This window comes from Gopherus flavomarginatus, chromosome 7, assembly GCF_025201925.1.
Source record: "Gopherus flavomarginatus isolate rGopFla2 chromosome 7, rGopFla2.mat.asm, whole genome shotgun sequence".
Taxonomy (NCBI): Eukaryota; Metazoa; Chordata; order Testudines; family Testudinidae; genus Gopherus; species Gopherus flavomarginatus.
The window spans coordinates 51,723,301-51,747,743 of record NC_066623.1 but is presented as its reverse complement, the minus strand read 5'-3'; the positions used below and the strand labels follow the sequence as shown (position 1 = coordinate 51,747,743).

At 49.6% G+C, this 24,443-nt stretch overlaps 1 protein-coding gene across 4 annotated transcripts in view; it reads left to right on the top strand.

Annotated features, from left to right (window-relative positions):
- DNM3 (dynamin 3) overlaps positions 1–18,919 on the top strand; it is a 358,777-nt gene extending 339,858 nt beyond the window's left edge. For 3 of the 4 annotated variants that reach the window (XM_050963119.1, XM_050963121.1, XM_050963118.1), the window contains one exon: positions 11,912–16,305. In XM_050963119.1, coding sequence (XP_050819076.1) covers positions 11,912–11,981 — 70 coding nt within the window. In that variant the 3' untranslated portion in view covers positions 11,982–16,305. Of the gene's footprint in view, positions 1–11,911; positions 16,306–18,744 lie in introns of those variants that run through there. The other variant, XM_050963120.1, reaches the window with a different exon arrangement.
- The last annotated feature ends 5,524 nt before the right edge of the window (positions 18,920–24,443 follow it).

The window sequence follows — 24,443 nt, the reverse complement described above, 5'->3', positions numbered from 1 at the left end:
TGATTCTTTCTGCAGACTTGTTTACTCAGCCCTGGGAATGAATGATCCCCTGCTCCTTCAGCGCTAACTTTTACAAACACAGCATTTCCCTTTCAAAAAATGAACCCAGCTGGCCACTGGGGCCAGGTTCTGGCGGTCTGCTCCAAAAGTTGAAACTTCAGTGAAAAGATTTGAGGCAATAGCTAAATAGGAATCACTGTAGAAATGACATTTTTATCTAAAAGGACTGTCTGATTCTGAATCTGCCCAGAAATCAACCTTTTGCACCTTGCGAACAGCAGTAAATATGAGAGAGTCTGATGGAAACAGAAAAACTGCAGGCTCTGCTGTCTCTACTAATATCATCTCTTGGCTTCAGACTAAACATTTAATTGGGCTTAGTCACATATTTACTCATTGACATGGCAGCTAGCGCAGCACACAGATCATTTGGGTTTGTTTTTCTTTAATTTTCTTTTGACCTGAATGAGTTCAGAAGATTACAGCTCCCCCTGCTGCTGGTTGTAGTCTATAGATCACTGTAGTTTTAAGGGAACATTAACGTGCAGAGAACGTTTGCGTAACCTTTGCTCACACTTCACACTAAAAAAAACGGATTTTTACAGGCTGAAAAAGACGGTTACTCACCTTTGTGACTGTTGTTCTTCGAGATGTGTTGCTCATATCCATTCCAGTAGGGAGGGGCTGTGAGCCGAGTCAGAACAAGGTTGAGATCCCAGGTAGGGGAAGGAGGCTTAACCGGTGGGTAGAGGCGCTCCAAGCCCTTAAGGAATCTCGAAACCATCGGGTGAGAGAAGGTGGAACTGTTCGACTCCCTTTGATGGAAGGTGGAGATGACGGCTAAATGCACCCTTATTGAAGAGAGTGCCAAACCTTGTTCCCTGAGGTATCACAAGTAGTCTAGGATAATCGGGATCGAAACGGCCTCTGGAACTAGGGAACGTTGTGTACACCAAAGAGAAAACCGCTTCCACTTGGCGAGGTATGTCGTCTTCGTGGAGGGTTTTCTGCTTCCCAAAAGGACCTGTTGAACCTGGGCAGAGCAGCGGAGCTCCGATTGGTTCAACCAGACAGTAGCCACGCTGTCAGGTGCAGGGACTGCAGGTCTGGATGGTGAAGCCTGCCGAAGTCCTGCGTTATAAGATCCGGGCAGAGTGGCAGTGGTATCGGAGTCGTTAGGGATAGGTCGAGTAGCATGGGATACCAGTGCTGCCTCGGCCATGCCGGGGCGATCAGTATCAGTCTGTCCCTGTCCCTGCGGAGCTTGAGCAGGACTCTATGGACTAGGGGAAAGGGTGGAAAGGCATAGAGAAGATGTCCCTTCCAGGGGATCAGGAACGCGTCCGAGAGAGAACCCGGGGAGCGGCCCTGAAGGGAGCAGAACACCTGGCATTTCCTGTTCTCCCTGGAGGCAAATAGGTCTATTTGGGGAAAGCCCCACTTCCGGAATACAGAAAGAAGGATGTCCGGATGGATGGACCATTTGTGGGACAGGAAGGATCTGCTCAGGCGATCTGCGAGAGTGTTCTGGACTCCCGGAAGGAAGGAGGCTACGAGGTCTATCGAGTGGGCTATACAGAAGTCCCACAGTCGCATCGCCTCTTGGCAAAGGGGGAAAGACCGTGTGCCCCCTTGTTTGTTTATGTAATACATGGCCATTGTGTTGTCCATGAAAATCGCAACACAACGGCCCTGTAGATGGTGTTGGAAGGCCTGGCACGCCAAGCGGACCGCTCTCAGCTCGCGAACATTGATGTGCAGAGTCAACTCTGGCAAGGACCAAAGGCCCTGGGTGTGAAGGTGCCCCAAGTGCGCACCGCAGTCCAGGGATGAAGCGTCTGTCGTTAGCGACACCGAAGGCTGTGGTGGGTGGAACGGGCGACCAGCACACACCCGGGAGGGTGTCAGCCACCAGTTGAGGGAGTCCAGGGTTTTTGTTGGGATTGTGACTATCATGTCCAGGGCATCCCTGCGCGGACAATAAACTGAGACAAGCCAAGTCTGGAGAGGGCGCATGCGTAGCCTTGCGTGCTTTGTCACAAAAGTGCACGCAGCCATGTGGCCGAGTAGGGCGAGGGTGATACGGACAGAGGTTGTTGGGAAGGCTTGTAGCCTCTGGATGAGAGAGACTATAGCCTGGAACCTCTGTGGATGTAGACTGGCCGTTGCAAGATTCGAGTCCAGCATGGCCCCGATGAATTCTATTCTCTGCATAGGAAGCAGAATGGATTTGTCTAGGTTGAGGATCAGACCTAGATGGGAGAATAGGTCCCTGCCAACGTTTACGTGTGCGGTAACCTGAGCCTCGGAGGTCCCTCGAATAAGCCAGTCATCGAGATATGGGAAAACGTGAACTCGACGGCGACGGAGGTAGGCGGCGACTACTGCCATACACTTTGTGAATACTCGAGGGGCCGAGGAGAGGCCGAAGGGAAGGACTGTAAATTGGTAGTGGTGACAGCTTATCACGAAGCGAAGGAACCTTCTGTGTGGGGGGTAAATCACAATATGAAAATATGTGTCCCTCATGTCGAGAGCAGCATACCAATCTCCGGGATCCAGGGAGGGTATAATGTTTCCCAGGGATACCATGCGGAACTTGAACTTCGTGATGAACTTGTTCAGAGCTCGCAGGTCCAGGATGGGCCGGAGGCCACCTTTCACCTTGGGAATTAGGAAGTATCTGGAATAGAACCCTCTTCCCCTTAGATCCTCTGGAACCTCCTCTATAGCACCCAACGCAAGGAGCCTCGAAACTTCCTGCAGGAGGAATTGCTCGTGAGAGGGGTCCCTGAAGAGAGACGGGGAGGGAGGGTGGGAAGGAGGGGACGAAATAAACTGAAGACGGTAGCCACACTCCACTGTGCTGAGAACCCAGCGGTCCGATGTTATTTGGGACCATGCAGGGAAGAATGCGGCCAGGCGGTTGGCGAACTGAAAAGGATCCTGGGAGGTAATTGGTACAGTGCTCCCGAGCGCACCCTCAAAAGTTTGGTTTCAGTCCTGCCGGTGATTTGGCGGGGCCCGAGTTATTACCCCCTTGCGGGCCAGACTGGCGTCTGCGGGAGTTACGGCCTCTCCTTCTGGAGAAGTCCTGTCTTGGCCGAGGCGGGGGATAGGGGCGCTGAGGTTGTGGGTGGAAAGGTCGCCTCTGGGTCTGCGGCATATGCATGCCTAGTGACCGCATGATCACACGGTTGTCCTTTAAACTTTGGAGGCGCGGATCCGTCTTTTGGGAAAACAGGCCCTGACCATCAAATGGTAGGTCCTATATAGTATATTGCAGCTCGGGTGGTAGACCGGACGCTTGCAACCACGATATGCGCCTCATAGCGATCCCTGATGCGACCGTTCAAGCTGCCAAATCGGCGGCATCTAACGAGGCCTGGAGGGAGGTTCGTGCCACTTTTTTCCCTTCCTCCAGGAGAGCCGAGAACTCCTGGCGGGAATCCTGTGGGACTAGTTCTAAAAACTTCCCTACCGCCTCCCATGTATTATAATTGTATCTGCTCAAGAGGGCTTGCTGATTCGCCACTCTGAGCTGGAGGCCCCCCGCGGAGTAGATCTTCCTTCCCAACAAGTCCATGCGTCTGGCTTCCCTCGATTTAGGCGCAGGGTCTTGTTGGCCATGGCGCTCTCGTTCATTAACGGATTGGACTACTAATGAACAAGGGGGAGGGTGTACGTATAGGTACTCGTACCCCTTGGATGGGACCATATATTTACGCTTGACCCCTTTGGCTGTAGGTGGAACGGACGCCGGGGTCTGCCAGATTGTATCTGCTCGAGCCTGTATGGTACGAATAAAGGGGAGGGCCACCCTTGTCGGAGCCTCCGCTGATAGGATGGTGACCACTGGGTCTTCCACCTCAGGAACTTCTTCCACGGGTAGATTTATATTAAGAGCGACCCGGCGGAGGAGGTCCTGGTGCGACCGAAGGTCAATTGGGGGTGGTCCAGATGTGGCCATCCCCGCTACTGCCTCGTCTGGCGACGAAGAGGAAGAGACCCCAGGGACCACTGGGTCTTGGAGCGAGTCGTGGTCCTGTGGAACGTCCTGGGGTGGGTCTTGCACGTCCGAGACCAGCGCCGGGAGATGTTCTGTACCCGTTGGAGGGGGTCTGCTCACCGTGGCCTCTGGCACCCTATGTTCGGAGGGCCCCGAGCGTGGCGGTGGATGTGGGGCCCCTTGGCTCTGATGGTAGGCCCAAGGAGTCCAAAAGGACCACTGATGAGGGTCCTGCTGATTGTCCGAGTCCCCATAGGATGCCGATCCGGCCTGGGAGGAGACTGATGGCTGACGAGATGGCCATGGCGGGGCGGAGACCGTGAAGTGATGGTCCCTGCGTCCACTGGAACCGTCCCTACACGGTGCCAGGGAGCGGTGCCGAGAGCCTCGACGGTGCCAAGATTGCGACCGGGACCTGCGACCAGCGCGGTGCCGGGAGGTCGACCGGTGCCGGAAGCCATGGTGCCGGGATCGGCTGCGGGAAGCCCGGTGCCGCGAATGATGACGGGACCTGGAACGGTGCCGGTAGTGTCCAGACGGCGACCGGGACCTCGAGCGGTACCACAAGTACGACCGGTACCGCGACGGGGAACGGTACCGGGACTGCGAGCGGCCGCGGGATCGAGATCGATGGCGGGACCGTGAGCGTCTTGGTACCGGGTGAATAAGGTCTTACAAGGGCCGGCTTGCCTGTGGATTGAGGGACCTGCACCGGCGGTGCCGGGGGTCGAGGCAGCTCAGGCTCCGTTAAGGCGATCAGGTCCCATGCCGCGAAGAACGTCTCCGGAGTGGAGGGCACGACAAGCTCAACCACGGCCCGCGCCGGGGAGCTGGTAGGCACCGGACTCGACAGCTCGTCCGAGGCCGGAGTCAACGGTGCGGCGGAAGTCGACGCCGCGGCAGACGGCAGTGCCGGGCGGTCCGGCCCGGCTAAGCGCTCTGACTGCGGTGCAGACACGGCAGCCAAGGAGGCTTGCGCTTCTTGCCCGAAGGTGACGTTGAGCGGTGCCGGGTAGAAGCTGGTGCCGGAGAAGGCCGGTGACTCGGAGTCTTCGCTGAGGAGGTATGCTCCGGTGCCGATGAAGCAGTTGATCTCGGTGCCGGTGCCGAGGAGTGGGGAGTCAGTGCTGCCTCCATCAGCAACTGCTTGAGGCGAACGTCCCGCTCTTTTTTAGTGCGGGGCTTAAAGGTCTTACAGATCCTGCACTTATCTGTCAAATGGGCCTCGCCCAAGCACTTAAGGCAGGCTTCGTGCGGGTCACCAGTGGGCATCGGCCGACGACAGACCGCGCACGGTTTGAAGCCCGGTGAGCCGGGCATGGGCCCGGTACCGGGGTCGGGGAAAGGGCTAACCCCCAATCCCGTCGAACTATCTACAATACACAAACTCAACTACTAACTAACACTAACTAACTACAAATAATCGAACTATATACAATATAAGAAAAAGACGAGTGAATTGCTAGGGAGGTGGAGAACAGCAAGCTGCGCTCCACAGTTCCAACAACCGACACGGGCGGTGAGAAGGAACTGAGGAGCGGCGGGCCGGCAGGGGTATATAACCGATGCCATGGCGGCGCCACTCCAGGGGACGCCCTGCCGGCCCACCGAGTGTTGCTAGGGTAAAAGTCTCCGACGAACGTGCACACCTACTGGAATGGATATGAGCAAGCACTTGAAGAAGAACCCATTGTTTCCTCAGAACTTTATTTTTCAGCTGATTTACTCTGACTGAAATAAGGAGGTGGCCCTAAGAAAGATGATCCTATGGGCTCAGCCTGCTGTATTTACCAGGAATAATCCAGGACCTGGCTCTCTGCTCCATTACACCAGTGTAACCGATTGCTGAAATTCCTCCCATTGTAAGCTCCAGGCCTAAAGTGAGGGAAAAGGAAAGAAGGCCTGTGTTGCAGGCCTGTCCTCCTGTGCTAGCAGTCCAGATTCCTTCAAACTGAGAAGGTGAAAACCTACTGAAAGCCAAAAGTGGGCCTACACTCCCTATGCCCCCGGCCGAGGAAATCTGAGTGAGTGATAGGTTTAGCAGAATTAGATTTTTTTTTTATAATGTTGATGGATTATATTGATCTTTATTTTTAAAATGCTTAAAAGCATTTTTTATCTATGTAAATTTTCACAGTTGTGGGAAATCATGTGCGGGGCCAGAGGGTAATTATTCACTGACAGTAGGTGCTGAGATTCAAAAAGTTAATATCGTCAAAATAAATGTACAAAATAAATGTCCTTACCTCAAACTCTAAAGTTTTCAAGCAGCATTTTCCTTACTTCGCACATCTGTAAATTTCTGTTGTTATTGAGGGAAATAATTTTTCTTTGGTCTGTTGTGTCTGGGGAAATCAATATTTACCAACATTTCCTGATTAAAAATCTAATCCTTCCAAGCCTAGTGATCGGCAGCTTCCAGGCCTGCCCTTTTCGCTCCCTCCCCCTTCAACTGGTGTAAATCTTTGTAGCTCCAGCCCAGTCAATGGAGCTAGGGCAGTTTACACCAGATGAGCATTTGGTCCTCTGTAGTGCATGCTGGCATCAGGATCAAAAGCTACAGACCCCAGCATTCAGGTACCCGCCTCTGGGAGGCTGCTAGACTAAGAGTTGCCTAGCATAACTGCTATGTTCAGTGGCCTGTGGAACCCGAGGGACTTCACTAGGAGGGAGCACTGCATTGTAGGCCAGTCGTGGAAGAAATAAGGCTGCGTAGTGCTTTCATATATATAAATGAGGTGTAGAACAAGACAACCAAACTAATTTCACTGAGACCGAAACCAAATTGAAACCCAGGCCTCTATCTTACTGTGCCATCTAGTTTCTGACCAACCTAGTCTAAATGTAAATTTGAACACAAGAATTTGGAAGTACGATATTTCGGTTCAGTGTACTGTCTTGTTCAAGTTCGTGCTGAGATACATTGCTGGTCTTATCTTTCACATTTAATATGAAGAAGCTGTATGAATTCTTTCTTGTTTGTAAATTGTACACACATTAGTTGGTGTTTTCAGTAAGCTCTAAGCAATGCAACATGATGAACTTCGACAAAGAAATAGTTTAATGTAATCCAGCACCAGTGCAGAGCCATAGAAGTGGTTCTTTACAAAACTACAAATTTTGTAATCTGAGCTAACAAACCAACACTGAAACTAGCTGAGAAGCATTCTTCTGTTAGAAAAATACACCATGAAGAAATTGCTGTTTAGGGATTTTATTTTAGCTTGTTGATTTCCACTAGGATATCAGTTGTGTTCTGTGTTAGGGATTAAGATTCTCATTTCTCCACAGGGCAGTCTGTTGAAATACAAGTTACGCTTAAAGCAAAACAAACCTTTTCAAGCATAAACGTGCTTCAAATATTGAGTCCTAGTTCAAAGAATACTAACACTCATGCTTTTCATCTTCAAAGCACTTTTAGTGCCAGTAGGCCAGCTTCCAGTGAGGTCATTGGCAAAACTCTCACTGGGTTTAGTAGAAGCAGAATCGGGCCCATTTATCCCATAAGTCCTCTCCTGTGAGGTAGGGAAGCAGTCAGAGAGGTTGTGTGACTTGCTCACTGGGCGTTAATGGCATCACTGCTTAACAGAGGTGAAAGTAAGCCGGTACGGAGGACCGGTAAGAAAATGGAGCCCTCTCTGACTCCGCCTCCTGGCTCCAGCAAAATTGAGGGTCCGGGAGCCCAGCTCTACAAATGTTCGGGGCCGGGTCTCCCCTCTGGGCCCCCCTGCTGCCCCCGCGCCTCCCCTAAGTGTGCCCCGGCCCCCCTTTGCTGCCCCCATGCACCTCCCTCGGTCCTGGAGCAGAGCGTTTGTCTCTCCCCGTCCCCTACAGCGCCATGCTGCCAGCCTGCATTAACTGCCGCCACAGGGTCCTAGTGCCCCCCTTCACTGATGTCAGGGCAGTCTGCCCTTCCCCCTTGGACCCTTTCATTTTCCAGTGGGACCCTCCACCAGTACAGCCGCCCTGCTGCCCACAGTCACTGCTGTTGCCCCATGCTGGGCAAGGGGCAGCCCCAGTGAGGCTATTGTGAGGGGCAGCAGCAAAGAGGAGGCGCACATGTGATGGCAGCCCCACCCCCCCGCCATGGCACCCACCACAGGGGAGGTGAGGGGGATTCCTGGACCTGAGAGGGGCCCTAAGAGCATGTGCAGTGACAGTGGGGGGTGATTGTGCTGCCAGGGGGGAGAAGGGGGTCCCTACCCGAGCTCACTGCTGCCAGCAGGGAAAGGGCTGGGGGGAGTCCTCCTCTCTGGCTCCAGTCCCAGGGCAGCCTGCCTGCACTCCAAACTCATCCCCAGCCCTGACCCACCCCAGAGCCCACACCCCCAGCCAGAGCCCTCATCCCCTCCGCACCCGAACCCCCTGTCCTAGCCCTGAGCCTCTCCAACACCTCCAACCCTTCATCTCCAGCCCCAGCCAGAGCCCTCATTCCCCTGCACCCTAACCCTCTGCCTCAGCCCTGAGTCCGCTCCACACCCCAAACCCCTCATCCCCAACCACATCCCAAATCCACCCCCAGCCTCACCCCACAGCCCTCACCCCTGCACCCCCTCCCTCCACATCCTCTTATCCCCAAACTCTACCTGCACCCCTTCCCTCCACACTCCCTCCTATCCCCAAACTCTCTCCCAGAGCCTGCACCCTGCATCCCTCCTGCACCCCAGGCCCCTGCCCCAGCCTAGGGCCTGCACCCCAGACCACCTTCCTCACCCAAACTCCCCCTCAGAGTCTTGGGCAGGTGAGGATGGAGTTTGAGGGGGCAGAGTTTTGGCAGGGGCAAGTTCTGGGTACCACCAAAATTTCTACAAACCTGCCATCCCTGCCGGCAAGAGCTGGTGTGCCATACCAGAGTGGACCGGCTTCCTGAGGCAGCAATTTAAAGGGCTGGAGCCCAGGGCCCTTTAAATTGCTGCCAGAGCCCCGCTACCAGAGCCATGAGGTAGCATCTGCGGGGCCTGGGTGGCAATTTAAAGGGCCCAGGGCTCCTGTTGGAGCCCTGGGGCAGCGGCGGCAGGGCTCTGGTGGCTATTGAAAGGGTTCAGGGCTCCCGCTGCCTCTACCACCCCGGGCCCTTTAAATAGCCACCGGAGCCCTGCTGCCGCTACCTCAAGGCTCCAGCAGCAGAGCTCCAGAGACGATTTAAAGGGCCCTGGAGGGTAGTGGCAGCAGGACCCCCGGGCTCTGCTGCTGGAGCCCTGGGGCTTCGTCGGCAATTTAAAGGGCCCGGGACTCTGCTGTGGTAGCAGCAGCTAGAGCCTCGGGCCCTTTAAATCACCCTATTTAAATTGCCCCCGAACCCCAGGGCTCCCAGCCACCTCTGCAGCTGGGAGCTCAGGGCGTGATTTAAAGGGCTTGGAGCTTCCAGCTGCTGCTTCCACAGCCCTAGCTCCGGGCCCTTTAAATCCTGATTTAAAGGGCCTGGGGATTTAAAGGCTCTGCCTCTTCTGGTGGAGGCCACGCCCCTCCTTCAGAGTACTGGCAAGTCCTTTAAGTTACTTTCACCCCTGCACTGCTAGCAATGGATTTAGAACTCAGGACTTCTTGTGCTCAGACCACACTCCAGGCCTCTCTCAGAGAAGCTATACTGACAGGCTTGGCAGGGTTCGACTTAGATTGATATGGTGTAAGGAAGGCTGGGGTCCTGACAGGGCAGAGCAGAGACCCTCAGCCGCAACGAGTGCTGGGCTGCAGGGGGAGGCCACCCCACTGTTGAATGACACCTGCCTGTTGACAGAGCCATTCAGCAGCAGGGTGGCCTGCATGGCAGCTGGTGGTTCGGGCTCCTCCTCGCAGTCTGTGCTCTGCCCCACCAGGACTTCAGTCGGGGGTTCATGCTGCCAGGGACTCATCCTTCACCTTGCAGTCCTGGCTGGGAATCGGACTGCAGCCCGCCGCACACTTTGCTTCCTGGTGTCTTGAGCCCCTCAGCTGTGGTGCGGGGAACTGCCTGCAGTCCTGCTCTTAGTTCTGGGAGCCCCGTACAGGCCGGCTGTCAGCACTGCCCTACCCCACCACGTGACATTTTCCACAACTGTAAAATAAAAATCAGAAAAGGTAAAAACCAATATTGATCATCCAAACGGCAAAAACAATTGTATTCTGCCCAGCCTATACGCAGACATATGGTGGCCTGGGTTGAATTAAAAAACAAAGGAAGAATTGACATTTCCTGCTTAATAAAATAGGAAGCAAAGCCACCCTTTAAGAGTTGAGGAAGGGGCAGAATGTAGTGGAATAAAATGCAGCATAAAAACCCTGCTGGAGAGAGCTAAGCAACGAGCAAAGGAAGCTGATTGGCTTTGCAGATTAATCAGAACATGTGTAAACAAAACTAGAAGAGAGCTGGGCGTGGCAGCAGGGAAATAAGAGGAGCCATCTAAAGCCGAACTGTGCCAGTGTCCAGCTGTCTGGCATGGCAAGGGAGTGTGTGTGTCCATTTGCCAACTGTTTTTTGTTTGTACTGTTGAACAATACAATAAACCTATCCAGGGAATCATCTTACAGAGGCATTTTTGTGCTATGATCCCGTGTCATTGCTCTACAACCATGTTGTCCCATCCATGCAAACACAGTCACCACTAACTGTTCCAAGGAACCGTGCCCTGGCATGGTTAAACTTGGAATGGAGATGACCTCTGTAGGCATTTGCACATGCCACATGCTGAGCTGACCTGTCTTAGTTTTGGTAACATTCTCAGCCAATCAAATTCTTTTGCTGGAGAATGCAAAGCAACTGATTGATTTTGTCCTTGCACTTTATTCATTAGATTCATTCTCTCCCATGTGGCCCTGCGTGTGTAATAGCTTGCCCCTCCCCCCAGCCCCAATTCCACAAGAAAGAACAAAATCTTCAGAAACCCTTAGAAGAAGAGCAGAGGGACGATTTGAACTCTGCAGCCAGTTCCAAATGACTACCAGATCAGCACAAACTCTTTATACAAGTGCTCCCATTGAGTTCAAGTAAGAGAAACTTAATCCTGCATTGGAACTAAACCTATGAGTGAGCTAGCCACTAGGGGAAATGCCAGTGGCATGAAATGCCTTGGAAGCAGAATCATTCATTTCATAAGGGCAATCATGAACATGTAGACCTACGCACATGCTTCAGTTACTCCATGGGAGTAGCTTATTCACTTCAGTGGGGTTAAATGTGATTGAAGTTAAGCACAACAGTAGTAAAAGAAGAAAAGATCCCCTGGAGTGAAGGACTGGGCTATACTTGAGCTCTCCTAGTTGGGCTCCAGACTGATATGTATCTGTTCACACACTGTCTCTTACTTATGATTCCCACTACAACTTTTTAAGAAGCAAACAGGTCTTGGCCTCACTGGGCTCTGTCACATTGAACTCACTCAGTATCTTTTCCCAGCTCACGGTTCTTGCCACGTTGCTGCAGGAGAACAGGGAACTAACAAGCTAATGATGCCAGTGTTAGTTGCGAAGGCCAGTGTTTTCAAAAGTTGCTTCTAAGCTCTAATTGAAGCAAGTGGGAGCTTCAGGTGCACAACACCTTCTGGAAATCAGGCCCAAAATTCCTCAAATTGGGCATTGTAATCCATAGCCACTTTGAAAATTTGTCTCTAATTCCATTCTGTGCCTTTCTAAACTGAGAGGGACATCTGACTAATCTTGTAAACAAAGACCAAAGGGTTGGCTATTCCAGAGGGAGTATCTGTACTGCACATGGAGCTGTTCAGTGAACATTTTACCTTCTTACCTATTGCAAATGCTTGTGGGCTGTCCTGTTTCATTGTAATTGGAAGTAGAAATGCGACATATAGCTGCATGTGCATGGTAATGCAGCAATAGCAATATTTTGCAGCAGTGAAAAGGTTACAGATTCATACTCAGTGTTTCTGCTTGTTTCCTCTTTTTCTTTCTTTCTCTCTCTCTTTCTAGTCGAAGACCACCCCCTTCACCCACTCGGCCCACTGTAATTCGTCCGTTAGACTCGTCCCTGTTAGATTAAGTGAAGTTTCTGGCATGTCATTAATTGCTAACCAAATGTATGGAAGCAACTCGCTTGATAACTGTTGCAATAACCAATGTATAGTCGCATGTATGGACATCTGTAGGCAAGTAACCAATTTTACTAATATACTCTGTCCAGTCTGTATTGCTTATGAGGTCTGAAATACCATGGGAAGGTCTGTGATGCCTTCACTTTCCCTCTTGCAAACAGCTGATTTCTTAGTGTATTGACATATATATTAATGCAGGCACTTGAGTGTTCCCAGTTCTATACAATCAAACGGGGGCTTGCTGTACTGTGTGTTTGTGTTGACCAACTGCTTAGAGTTTGCCTCTTTCCCATTTCAAAGGGACGTCTTGTTTTTATAAGTAGCTTCCAGGTTTCTGAGTCAAATTGTTTAAAGAAAGGCTTTCTATAATTTGGGATTATAGTTATACACATTTCCTTCCTTAAATGCCAACTGGGCTGAGAAAAACAATGTTGTCTGTAATTAAAAGCTCCTGCACGCCCCATAATTACACATGTCCTTATGTCTCTTTCACAAGCCTGGTGGATGGTTGCTTTCACTATAATTTCTCAACATCAGAAGCTTTTAGTTTTATGAAGAACGTTGCTAAGGAAAATAAGACCATATATGGTGTGATGAGCTCCACTCTTTGTATCCCTCTTTACAGCCCAAGGGGGGAGTCAGTCTTCTTTTTTAGTAACTGGTAAGAGCCAGATTCTGACCCCCTTGCTCACATTGGGTAGTATTTCCTCACATGAGCATTCCCATCGAACTCAATGGGAGCATGTATGTAAACATAACACACCATGAGTAAGGGTGTCAGAGTCTGGAGTAAGTGGGTGGTATATTTTTCATTTCAGTGTGAGAAACTGCAACAGATTTAACATATGTAAATGTCTAACTGAACCACCAATTCCATACCCACTATTTGAATGATATTTTGACCCAAGTCACAGAGTTCAGATCTGAATTTGGATCTGAGCTTTCTCGGTAGTGAGTGCTGTTTGGATTGAGGATTTTGGTTGAAGCTGATCTCTCTTTTCAACCATTATTAAAATCCTGAGACAAAGTTACGCTGTATAAAGATTTTGCATTTTCATTCACTGAAATCCCCTGTGGCTTGGTACGATAGTCCCTTTATCCAACTAAAACAAGTGAGAATTGATCAGCTATGTATCCCGGAGATGTGTTATTTTAACAGCTGTTCATTTTCAAGGGTCCTATTGTTTGTTATTTACAAAAAGCTTTATCTTAACTAGTTAACTTGCCATTTTAAATAGATCAGAAAATTTCCCTCCCTGGTGTAGAACAAATGAAGTGGACAGAATTAAACTAATTTGGCCTGATATCTTCAGAAAATATTTGTTGTTATTTTATAACAGTTACAGTTCCTAAGGGAAGGCAGTTGGTGGTTATGAAGGCCATCACTATAATGAATCAATCCAATAAATTCATGTATTGAAGCTGTATGTGGTGCTACAATACACAGTTTCTCAGTGGTTGGGAGGGATCCTGTCAGAACCACAGCCAGTGGGAATTTTGCCTGTTAAATATTCCCAGACTGCTGATTAAATAATAGCTGAATCAAATTGTGTTTCTCCTACATAAGAGAGTTTAACTTGGGAAAGCAGCATGATTTGTATATTAGTTTAATTTTCTGTCAAACTTATACTCAGAACACGCACCTGTAGAGTCTAGAGGTCAGTATTTTAAGCACTGCAAAGATGGACTTTGGCATGTTGGTGATCTTAGTGAATTGCTAAAATGGCCAATGTTGATTTGAAGAACATGCTAAAATACTGAACAACAAACTTATAAAATCATCCTTAAAGTAAAAAGAAATTGCACCTTCTAAATTCAGTTGTGCTGTTTTGAACTACAGGAAAGGAAAAAATTACATTTCAATTATGTTTCTATGTTCTCCACTCTTCAGTGTTCTCTATAGATAGTTATATGGCACTATATTAGTAGGTGTATGCTTTACAGGCAAAACTTCGGTATTTATTATTTCCAAGTTTTAATTTGCAACCAACTTCTATTATAAAGCCCTATTTTAGCACCCTTTTAACTTTGACTTTGGAAACTGATTTGGCAAAAAAAAATTAATTAAATCTGCTTGAGACAATGACATTTTAAAGAAAATAGACTGAAGTTAAGCCAAGTTATTAATAATTTTTGTGGTGGATAAATCTTCAACTGGCCACACATTTCCTGATTCTGAGTTCATGTATGCTGTTGTAAATCTAGAGTAACTCCACTGGAGTTACAGCAGAGTAAATTCTGCATAACGGAGATCAGAATCAGGCCCATAAGATATTGGGCCTAATTCTCAATTGCCCTGCATTTTTGTAGCCATTTACTTCAGTGCAAAGTGGGCATAAAGAAATCAGAGTGGGATAGCATCTGACACACAGTTGGCACTGAAGTGAATGGCTACAAAAAGTGAAGAGAACTGGGCTCATTTTTAATGTCACTAAGAAATTCATATTTCATCACAGTGCAGCAACCTTAAATCTGACCCAAAATAAAGAGCATTCTGTCATCAGTAATCTCAAAATGTAAACGATACAAAACTCTTCTGGAAGGAAGCACAACATTTATATATGTGCGCATTAATCAGCCTCAAGTACAAATCCACATACTTTATAATTTTATCTTAAGTTGATAGTTATGCATTTTTCAGAGTAAATTACATTTCTCAGGAAAAAGCAAGCCTAAAAAGTCTGCTGCCAGCTGATACATCTTATAATCATAGTTCATGTTTGTCAGCATGGCAATCTGTGGAACTGGACTCTTCATTCCTACACACTCTGATTCCGTTTAGTTTCACCCTGCCCCCACAATGTTCTCACCAGAAACATCCCTGGCAGCAGCTCACTCCGCGCTGGAAGGACAGCTGGGCAGCTCACCAGTACTTCTTCCTAGATCTGCCAGTAGGGAAGTGGCTGTCTGAGAAAGGTAGCCTTTCCCTCCACAGACTTAAGGCACCTCTACATTGGCATGCTAAGCCTGAGATCCCATAGCCCAGACACACAGCTGGGGGGACTGTTGTTCCTTCATTACACTGGCTCTAGAAAAGCTCAGAAGACTGACTGTAGAGGATGATTCTCTCCCTGCAGTTAACTTAAAAGGAATGAAGGGCTGGGGGAGTTTGTCTGGCTGTGTGTGTGGAGAGATGGATCAGGGACTTCTCACGTCATTGATCTCCATTCCTTTCCTTATTGAGCGGTGTCCATGTGATTAGATGACCACTTCTAGTTTGGCTCCAGGCTGGTGCTCATCCATTATTTTGTTTACGTGAAGCCTAGCTCTCAGCATGGATAGTGTATTGTGCCTTACATAGTCATGGTTGACCTTATAGCTGAGGAGGTGGAATGTGCCTGCTTGTGTCATAAGTAGCTCTCAGTTTGTAACCCTGAGGGATCTTACTACACCTTCCTAAGACAAAGAATGTCTGTGAAATTAAAAGGAAGGCTTAGCTATAGTAAATACATATTTACTTCATTGCCTGTCTTATTGCACTTTCTGAATAAGCCTCTTACAAAAGAGACTTCTGTTACATTAAGGGAGATGTGTTTGTTTTGTACAATGCCATCTTGTGTTATACTAGAACATAGAAAATATTCTACTCTATATTGCAAGCCTCTATTTAAAACTGTGTGCATATAGTACAGAGAGATTATTAGCTAGATCTGTTTGTCTTAAGAATTGAAGACCACTCAGTTGAATGCAGACCTGTTTTGCACTGATGGTATTGGTGAGGTGTTTCACCCTCTGCGTTGGTCTTACATGAGGCTCATGTCCTGCTTTTGTCTTTGATCACCCATGCTCTGCATGTAATACAGTAGAACTGCTTCTTTTTGTAAACGAATATCACTCTGCCTGTCTTTCCTCTTGCTTTGTCTCCAGGCGAGTGGATACAGATGGCTTCTCCCGTCCAGACAGTCCAACGCACTTGCTTGATATGTGATTTGTTCCATGTTGCCAGCTGTTTGTTTTGTTCCCGGTTTGTGTTTTATCCCTTTCTACTTTTCCAGAATGATGTACACAGCAGTGGCGTTTTGTGAGGAGCAAGTGCTCAGTTTCCCTCTGAATGTTGCTCTGTATGTTAATGGCCTCATTAATATGAGCCACAACACCTGCCACTGGTTTTGCGGTATGTAAATGATTACTGGCATGGACTTTTGCACACTGTGACTGGATCTCTGAATCCTCAGTCATTACCGAAGGTCTCATACGCCTGCTGTAAAAATGTCGCACTGCATTTCTGAACCTGAAATAAAGGTAAATGCTGACTGGGTGTTTGTTACTTTCTGGATGTGATCGAGAGCCTCACTTGTCTTTCAACATGATCATGATACATTCCTTTGATCTGTTTTGTCTTCTTTTGAAGAGCTCATCTTCTGGCATTTCAAAGGGAGATTCCAGTATTAACTGAGTCTGCCACAGTTCTGCAGGAATAAGAGCACAGCAGGGTTGTGCTGCTAGGAACTTGGTGAATGGCTTTCAAGCAGCACTGGCACAGTTGCTTAATAACTGACACTAAAATCAGACATTATGAGTGAAATTCATTGGTGAGCTGCGGGGACAGCATGAGTGCTCATGGGCTTGCGTGGGACTGGAATAGTGCATCCGCTGGCTCTGTGCCCAGGGGGAATTTCACCCTGAAGGAGCGAGTAGGTATGTTCAGATGCATCAGAACATAGGTAGGTTCCCCCTCCAAGTTAGTAATATCCAACTACTCAGTGCTGAGAGAAGAAATGGTCTCTACAACAAAACAAACAGATCAGGAGCTCAGTTACTGAGTCACTGGCTCAGTTGGTGGCATCACCCACAGCTGTACTTCGATAGGTGTTGGATGATAGCAGCAACAGTGAAGATTAAAAACGCCTGTCAGAATTTACAGCAGTTTTGTTTTAACCCTTGTGGATATTTCTTGAGTGGCCTTAATGGCTGTGACTGGGGCAGTCTTTGTATTCACACAAACATTTCAATAGAAACTTGTCTCCCGCACATGCCCTGTCTAGCTTTAATACACTACAGATCCCAGAGATTTCACTTCAGCACGTGCTGAAAGCAGTGCAAGCTTCTCCTCATGATGTGCAACTCATCTCCTCAGCATGCTGCCAGCCATGCAGAGATCCAGCACATTGCTGATGATTTCTGATCAGCTTTGGCAGTAGTTTAATAAAACTTCCTTCACCCAACATTAGCCTTCCCCCATTACAGGGGCTTCCCTGTGATTGAAGGATAACGATCTTCATCATTATAGCCCCATTCAATTTATCAGAGATTCCTCCGAATGCACAGCTGCAACCCAAAGAGCTTTGAGTGGCTTTTTTAGGTACACCTCATCCCAAATGTAATACACGCCAGAATGCAAAGTAATAGGCATTGGAAAACATAACCCAATTATACATATAAAATGATGGGGTCTAAATTAGCTGTTACCACTCAAGAAAGAGATCTTGGAGTCATTGTGGGTAGTTCTCTGAAAAGATCCACTCAATGTGCAGCGGCAGTGAAAAAAGCGAACAGAATGTTGGGAATCATTAAAAAGGGATAGATAATAAGACAAAATATCATATTGCCTCTATAGAAATCCATGGTATTCCCACATCTTGAATACTGTGTGCAGATGTGGTCACCCCATCTCAAAAAGGATATATTGGAATTGGGAAAGGTTCAAAAAAGGGCAACAAAGATGTTTAGGGGTATGGAACCTTGGAAAAGAGACAACTAAGGGGGGATATGGCTGAGGTCTATAAAATCATGACTGATGTGGAGGAAGTAAATAAGGAAGTGTTATTTACTCCTCGTAACACAAGAACTAGGGGTCATCAAATGAAATTAATAGGTTTAAAATTAACAAAAGGAAGTATTTAAAACAACGCACAGTCAACCTGTGGTACTCTTTTCCAGAGGATGTTGTGAAGGCCAAGACTATAACAGAGCTTAAAAAAGAACTAGATAAATTCATGGAGGATAGGTCCATCAATAGCTATTAGCCAGGATGAGCAGGGATGGTGTCCCTAGCCTCTGTTTGCCAGAAGCTGGGAATGGGCAACAGGCGATGGAGCACTTGATGATTACCTGTTCTGTTCATTCCCTCTAGGGCACCTGGCATTGGCCAGTATTGGAAGACAAAATATTGGGCTAGATGGACCTTTGGTCTGACCCCGTGTGGCCATTCTTATGTTCTAAGTTAGTGTCCAGGTTGGTAACCCATGTGGTTTTACCACTTCTGGGTCCATCAGAACTGCACAAGATGTTCTTGAAGCTTCCCCCATTGAGAACTGCCTTTTACACTGAGATAAAATGGAGTATGTCCTTGACCTCTCTGACAGCTGGGCCAGCACTGCATCTCTGCAAAGGGCCCAAACTCCAAGGCTGGCTGGAGTGAAGCCCCTCCTGCGAATGTTATTTACTGCAAGAAAATCAGAAAACCTCTAAGCAGCAATCTTCATACTCAGAAATGGACTCGCCTAGTTTCACGGGGCTGGTAGGGTAGATATGAAATATTGCCGATAGATGGGGAGGCTGGGTTGAGAATTTGGGCTAATGCTAACATGGCAGTTCTCAGTCTGGCTTTCCCCCTCACAGTGCATGTTGTGGACCTTTTTCTCTTAACCAGCTTTCTTCTGGCAGGTTTGTGCATGTGTCATGTTAATGTATTTTAACCTTTTTTAAAATCTTTTCCCCCACCTCCATAACCAAATGAATTTGGGGTTCTTTTTTTTGTCTTTTATTTAGACGGCTTCCTCCAGCAGTTCCTGGAAGATCATCCTAACATAAACATTTCACCTTCTTTATATTAAACACAATCTGTGTTCGTGTTGGCCAAATTACCTTTAATTTGCAGTAGACTGTAAATGAAAGAGCTTGTTTTCAGATATCAAGAATAAACCAAACTTCTGGACATTGTTTTATGTGTTCTGGTTTGCTAATGAAGAGATGTAACGATGTTTCTTAGATACAGCCCATGCGAGCCACTCTTTGGAGTCTACAGAAGCACTTGCTATCCTTTCTGATCAGAAATGGGATACCGAAGAGAAGGGATGTGCTGCTAGGTTCCATGAAGGCTGTCTGGAGATCTCACATGCATGTGCGGCGGGTATAATACTTTAATTCAAGCTGACGGACCCCTGGTTGAGGAGTTTGGTGGGGGATGTTTTTGCTTTGTTATGCCCCATTCAGGTTTCAGGGCAGCCGAGGGGTGGTACTTGCTACTCATCTTCCCAGGTTCATCAATAATCTCCCTGGACTCCAGAGAGATTAGTGATGAATCCAGGAAGCTGAGTAGCACATACTGCCTCCTCAGATGCCCCGGAATCTGCATGGGGCATATCAGAAGCTTCTTCAGGAGGAGAGTGAGATATTTTTCCCCAGGACTGCTTGGGGTCTGGGGAAAGGAGTTGGCCCAGGGCTTCTCCAGCTGAGGGGAGGGGAGCTTGGGGCTCCTTCGGGTGCGAGGGGGCTTGTGGCTCCAGCCATGAGGGGGGGTCAGGGGTCTCGGGACTTTGGCCATGGGGGGAGCCATGGGTGGAAGGGGTGGAGCTGGGGGCTTACCTCCCCGAAGGGGGCTCCACTGCCATCCATGCTCACACACCATGAGATTGTGGCTCAGAAGGGTTCAGGGCAGCACAAGAATGCAGAGAGCAGATGAACGTCTTTTGTAGACATTGTAAAAGAGGTAGTTGCCAACTAATCAGAGATCGTGATGGTGATACAGTCTACTGCAATCTCTCCATCAATAATCCCGTACAGTGATCAATGAACTGGAATTTTTCAAGTCATTTTTTGAAGCAGAAGCCCTGATCCACCCCTGGGTCTCAGACTGACATTCAGGCCTGCTCTGGGCCCCCCAGATGATAGGGTGTTAGACACTGGTCACTGAGGGAGCCTCATCTATACCAGTGTTCCCAACATGGCTTCCTCCAGTGGAGTTGTACCAGTGTCAGTAACACTGGGCATCATCTGCTGAAAAACCCACACGTAGATAATGCTGAGGTAACAGCCAGGTTATCACCCCAGAATTAGCGCAGGAACCAGCTGTAACTGCTTGTGTGAACAAGCCAAACCCACTCTTAGCACTGTAGCGGAAAGTGTACTCAAGAAGAATGCTGGTAATGGCACTGAATACGGCTTTGTTCTGCCTGCACCAGTTTGAGGGGACCAGAGCTCACAACTATTGCTGGGCTTAACTTCCTAGCGTAGATTGGTCCTTACACCATACAGGCTATCCCGGACCTGTGCCATGCCTGACTCAGGCTCTGTAGGGCTCTTATTCCTCAGAACTGCTAATTATCCACCAATGTGTCAGTTAACTCCAGATGGCTCTTGAGGAGCTGTAGAGTGGGGTTGGAGACAATCCACTATAAATGGGTATAGGTTATTGCTTCTCCTTAAACAAACCTGCCCTTTTGGTAGTGGGAAAGGGAGCGAATAAGGACCAAAGGGGAAGTGCTCATCTTCTGGTAAGAATGAAGGAAACAAATGCAACAACTCATATGAGAGAAAAGAACCCCCAGGTACGTGTCATTCCTGCTTGACCTGTATCACATTCATATTGACCAAGAGATTGCCGGAGATGAAAAGTGTAGTGAAAGGGGAATGTGCCCCCAGCATCCAGGATGGTGGCAAAGAACAGCATTCCTCTCTTCAGGTTCCCAAAGCATAAAAGAAGAGAGTGGCACAACTCATTACCGAACATCCCTTCCTGGCCAGGCAGTTCCCAGTGAGCTCTAATATCCAAAGAGTGGGGATACACAATAGGGTGGGGAGAGGGAACTGCCACAAGATATTGCGTCAGAGAGCTTAGTGGCATTCAAGAAAGGCATAGGCATTTACAGGGCTGGCTCTAACAGGCTACTGAGCATAGTCATGGGGGATCTCCTCAAGAGGCAGAAGGTTCTGCTGCTGCTTGCTCTTCAGTCCTTCACAGCTCATAAAAAGTGTAAATAGGAGAAGGCCGAGCCTCATGAAGGCTGCTTGTCCTCCAGGCCCTGCCCTGACCAGATCAGCTCTGCCCTGGGAAACCCCCCTTCTTCTTTGAGTGCTTGCTCATATTGATTCCAATTAGGTGTGCGCGTGCCGCGTGCATGCTTGTCGGAAGATTTTTACCCTAGCAACACTCGGGTTGGCTGGGCGCCCCCTGGAGTGACACCGCTATGGCGCTGGATATAAACCCCTGCTGACCCAACGGCCCTTCAGTTCCTTCTTACCACGCGTGACGGTTGTTGGAACTGTGGAGCGCGGCTTTGCTGATCTCCACATCCCTAGCTACTCGTAGTTCTTTACTGTTACTGTGTCTATAGTTTGAGTTCTTATAGTTATAGTTAGTCCTTATCCTTATAGTTAGTGTATATAGTTCAGGGGGGGATCGGGGATTAGCCCCTTTCCTCCACCCCGGTGCGGGCCCATGCCCAAGGAACCGGGATTCAAACCGTGCTCAGCGTGCCAAAAGCCGATGCCAGTAGGGGATCCCCATGACTCCTGCCTCAAGTGCCTAAGGGAATTCCACCTTCCTGATAAGTGCTGCATTTGCAAGTCCTTTAAACCAAGGACGAAGAAGGAGCAGGACTTTCGATTGAAGCAGCTCCTCACGGAGTCGGCACTTAGTCCTGCAGCGTCGGCGCCGAGTGCCCAACAGACTGCTTCGATAAGGAGCGCCCCTCTGGCACCGGACTGCTCCAGTACCGAGAAAGAGTCCCGGCACCAACCCTTACCGGCACCAACATCTGTTTGGCACCGCTCCCTGTCCCTGAGACCTGGGAAGCAACATAGTGCCTCAACTTCGGCTGCATGGAAGGAGCGCTCTTCCAAGACGGCTCGTCCAGCACCGTCATCTGCCGCGGCACCGTCGACCGCAACTCTACAGATTGCGGTTCTGCCAAGCTTGGCACCGTCGATTCCGATCCCACAAATGCCGTTGAGTCCGGTTCCCAACAGCTCCCCGGCTCATGCTGTGGTAGAGCTTGCCCTCCCTTCTACGCCGGAGACCTTCTCCACGGCAAGGGAGCTCATCGCAATGACAGAGTCAACACGGCCTCAACCCCCAGCACCACTGGTGCGGGTCATACAATCCATCGGCAAGCCGGCCATGGTAAGACCTCCTTCCGTTGGTCCACCAGAGAGACATCGTTCAAGATCCCGGTCTCGCAGACGCTCTCGATCGCACTGTTCCCGCTCTCAGCACCGCTCACAGTCCCGGCACCACTCTCCATCACGGCACCGGTCGCACTCGTGGCACCGTTCAACATCTTGGTCACCGGACAGATACTCCTGGTACCGATCTGGCTTACAGTACCGATCCCGGCACCGTGTATCCTGTAGTCGCTCCAGATGAAGGGACTCGAGATCTCGGTCGACCTCCCGGCACTGATACGGTAGAAGGTCCCAGTCTCGCTCCCGGTACCGCTCCCCGTTACCACCCCGGGCCCGAGCGTCGAGATCAGTGGCGCCTTCTCAGGGCCTATCGGCACCACCGTGGCCTTCCAGATACACATCGGTGTCATCACAGGCTGGTAGCGCATCCTATCATCAGGAGCGTGACTCTGATGTCCCCAGCCATACGTTCTTGGAGAGACAGGGCCACGAGCAAGGGCCTCATCACTGGTCCTTCTGGACACCGTGGGCATACCACCAAAGCCAAGGTGCGCCATCAGTGGCTCAACGGTTGGCCCCATCAGAACACCGGGCACCAGAGGCAACAGTAAGCCGCCTCCCACCCACAGGCACAGACGAGGCGCCAATACCATCTGCAGTTGCCGAGGTTCCACCGGATGCAGATAACACCCACCAAGTGCAGGACCCATCACAGGACCCTTTGGTCCCGGGCCTCTCCTCCTCCTCCTCGCCTGACGAGGTGGTGGCGGGGACATCCTCCTCAGGTCCTCCACCAATTGACCTCAGGGCCCATCAGGACCTTTTGCGCCGAGTGGCTCAGAATATGAACTTGCAGGTGGAGGAGGTCCCTGAAATAGAGGACCCGGTCATGGACATCCTATGGGCTGATGCACCTACTAGATTCGCTCCTCTGTTCATCCGCACTATACAAGCTAATTCGGACACCATTTGGCAATCCTCAGCTTCAATTCCACCTACAGCAAGGGGAGTAGAGAGGAAATATATGGTTCCCTCAAAGGGATATGAATATCTCTACACTCACCCGCCTCCTTGCTCTCTAGTCGTCCAGTCGGTGAACGAACGGGAAGGTCATGGCCAGCCAGCCCCGGCTCCTAAGTCAAAGGAGGCTAGGCATATGGACCTACTAGGCCGCAAAATATACTCGGCCGGGGACCTCCAGCTTAGGGTGGAGAACCAACAAGCCCTCCTAAATAGGTATAACTTTAACACTTGGGTGTCCCTGGGGAAGTTTACAGAGCTTCTTCCCCAGGAGTCCCATCAAGAATTCACGGCCCTACTTGAGGAGGGTAAAAAGGTAGCGAGAACCTCCCTCCAGGCCTCTCTGGATGCAGTGGACTCTGCAGCCAGAACTCTGGCATCAGGAGTAATGATGAGGCATATCTCCTGGCTCCAGGTATCCGGCCTTCCCCCTGAATTGCAAAAAACTATTCAGGATTTACCCTTTGAAGGCCAGGGCCTTTTCTCAGACAAGACTGACCCCAGGTTGCAAAGCCTGAAGGACAATCGCGTTATAATGCGCTCACTGGGTACGCACACGCCAGTGACCCAACGCAGGACCTTCAGGCCCCAGCTACGCTGTCCTTACGCGCAGACTAGGCTGTGTCAGGACGTTACTAGAAGGCATGGCAGGGGGAATCGTCGGAGACAGTCTGGCCCTCAAGGAGCTCAAAATCAGGCACCCCCTAAACCACCAGCGGGGCCTAAGCAGAATTTTTGATGGGACACCCGAGGACGGCCCACCAGTTACCCCACCGGATCCTTCTCCTCCCTTTTTCAACCGCCTCTCCCGATTCTTCTCTGCCTGGTCCCCAGCTAACTTCAGATCTCTAGGTCCTGTGCACGGTGGAAGAGGGATACCACCTCCAGTTTGCCTCTACCCCGCCTTCCCACCCTCCCTACCCGTCCCTCTTCAGGGACCCCTCTCACGAGCAATTCCTCCTACAAGAGGTCCAGTCGCTCCTAGCCATGGGAGCCATAGAGGAGGTGCCAAAGGACATGAGAGGCAAGGGGTTCTATTCCCGCTACTTCTTAATCCCCAAGGCAAAGGGAGGTCTATGACCAATCCTAGACCTGCGAGAACTCAACAAATTCATGATGAAGCTGAAGTTCCGCATGGTATCCCTGGGGACCATTATCCCATCCCTGGATCTGGGAGACTGGTATGCCGCCCTCGATATGAAGGACGCGCATTTCCACATCGTAATTTACCCACCACACAGACGGTACCTCCGTTTTGTGGTCAACCACGAACATTTCCAGTTTACTGTACTTCCGTTTGACCTTTCTACAGCACCGCGTGTCTT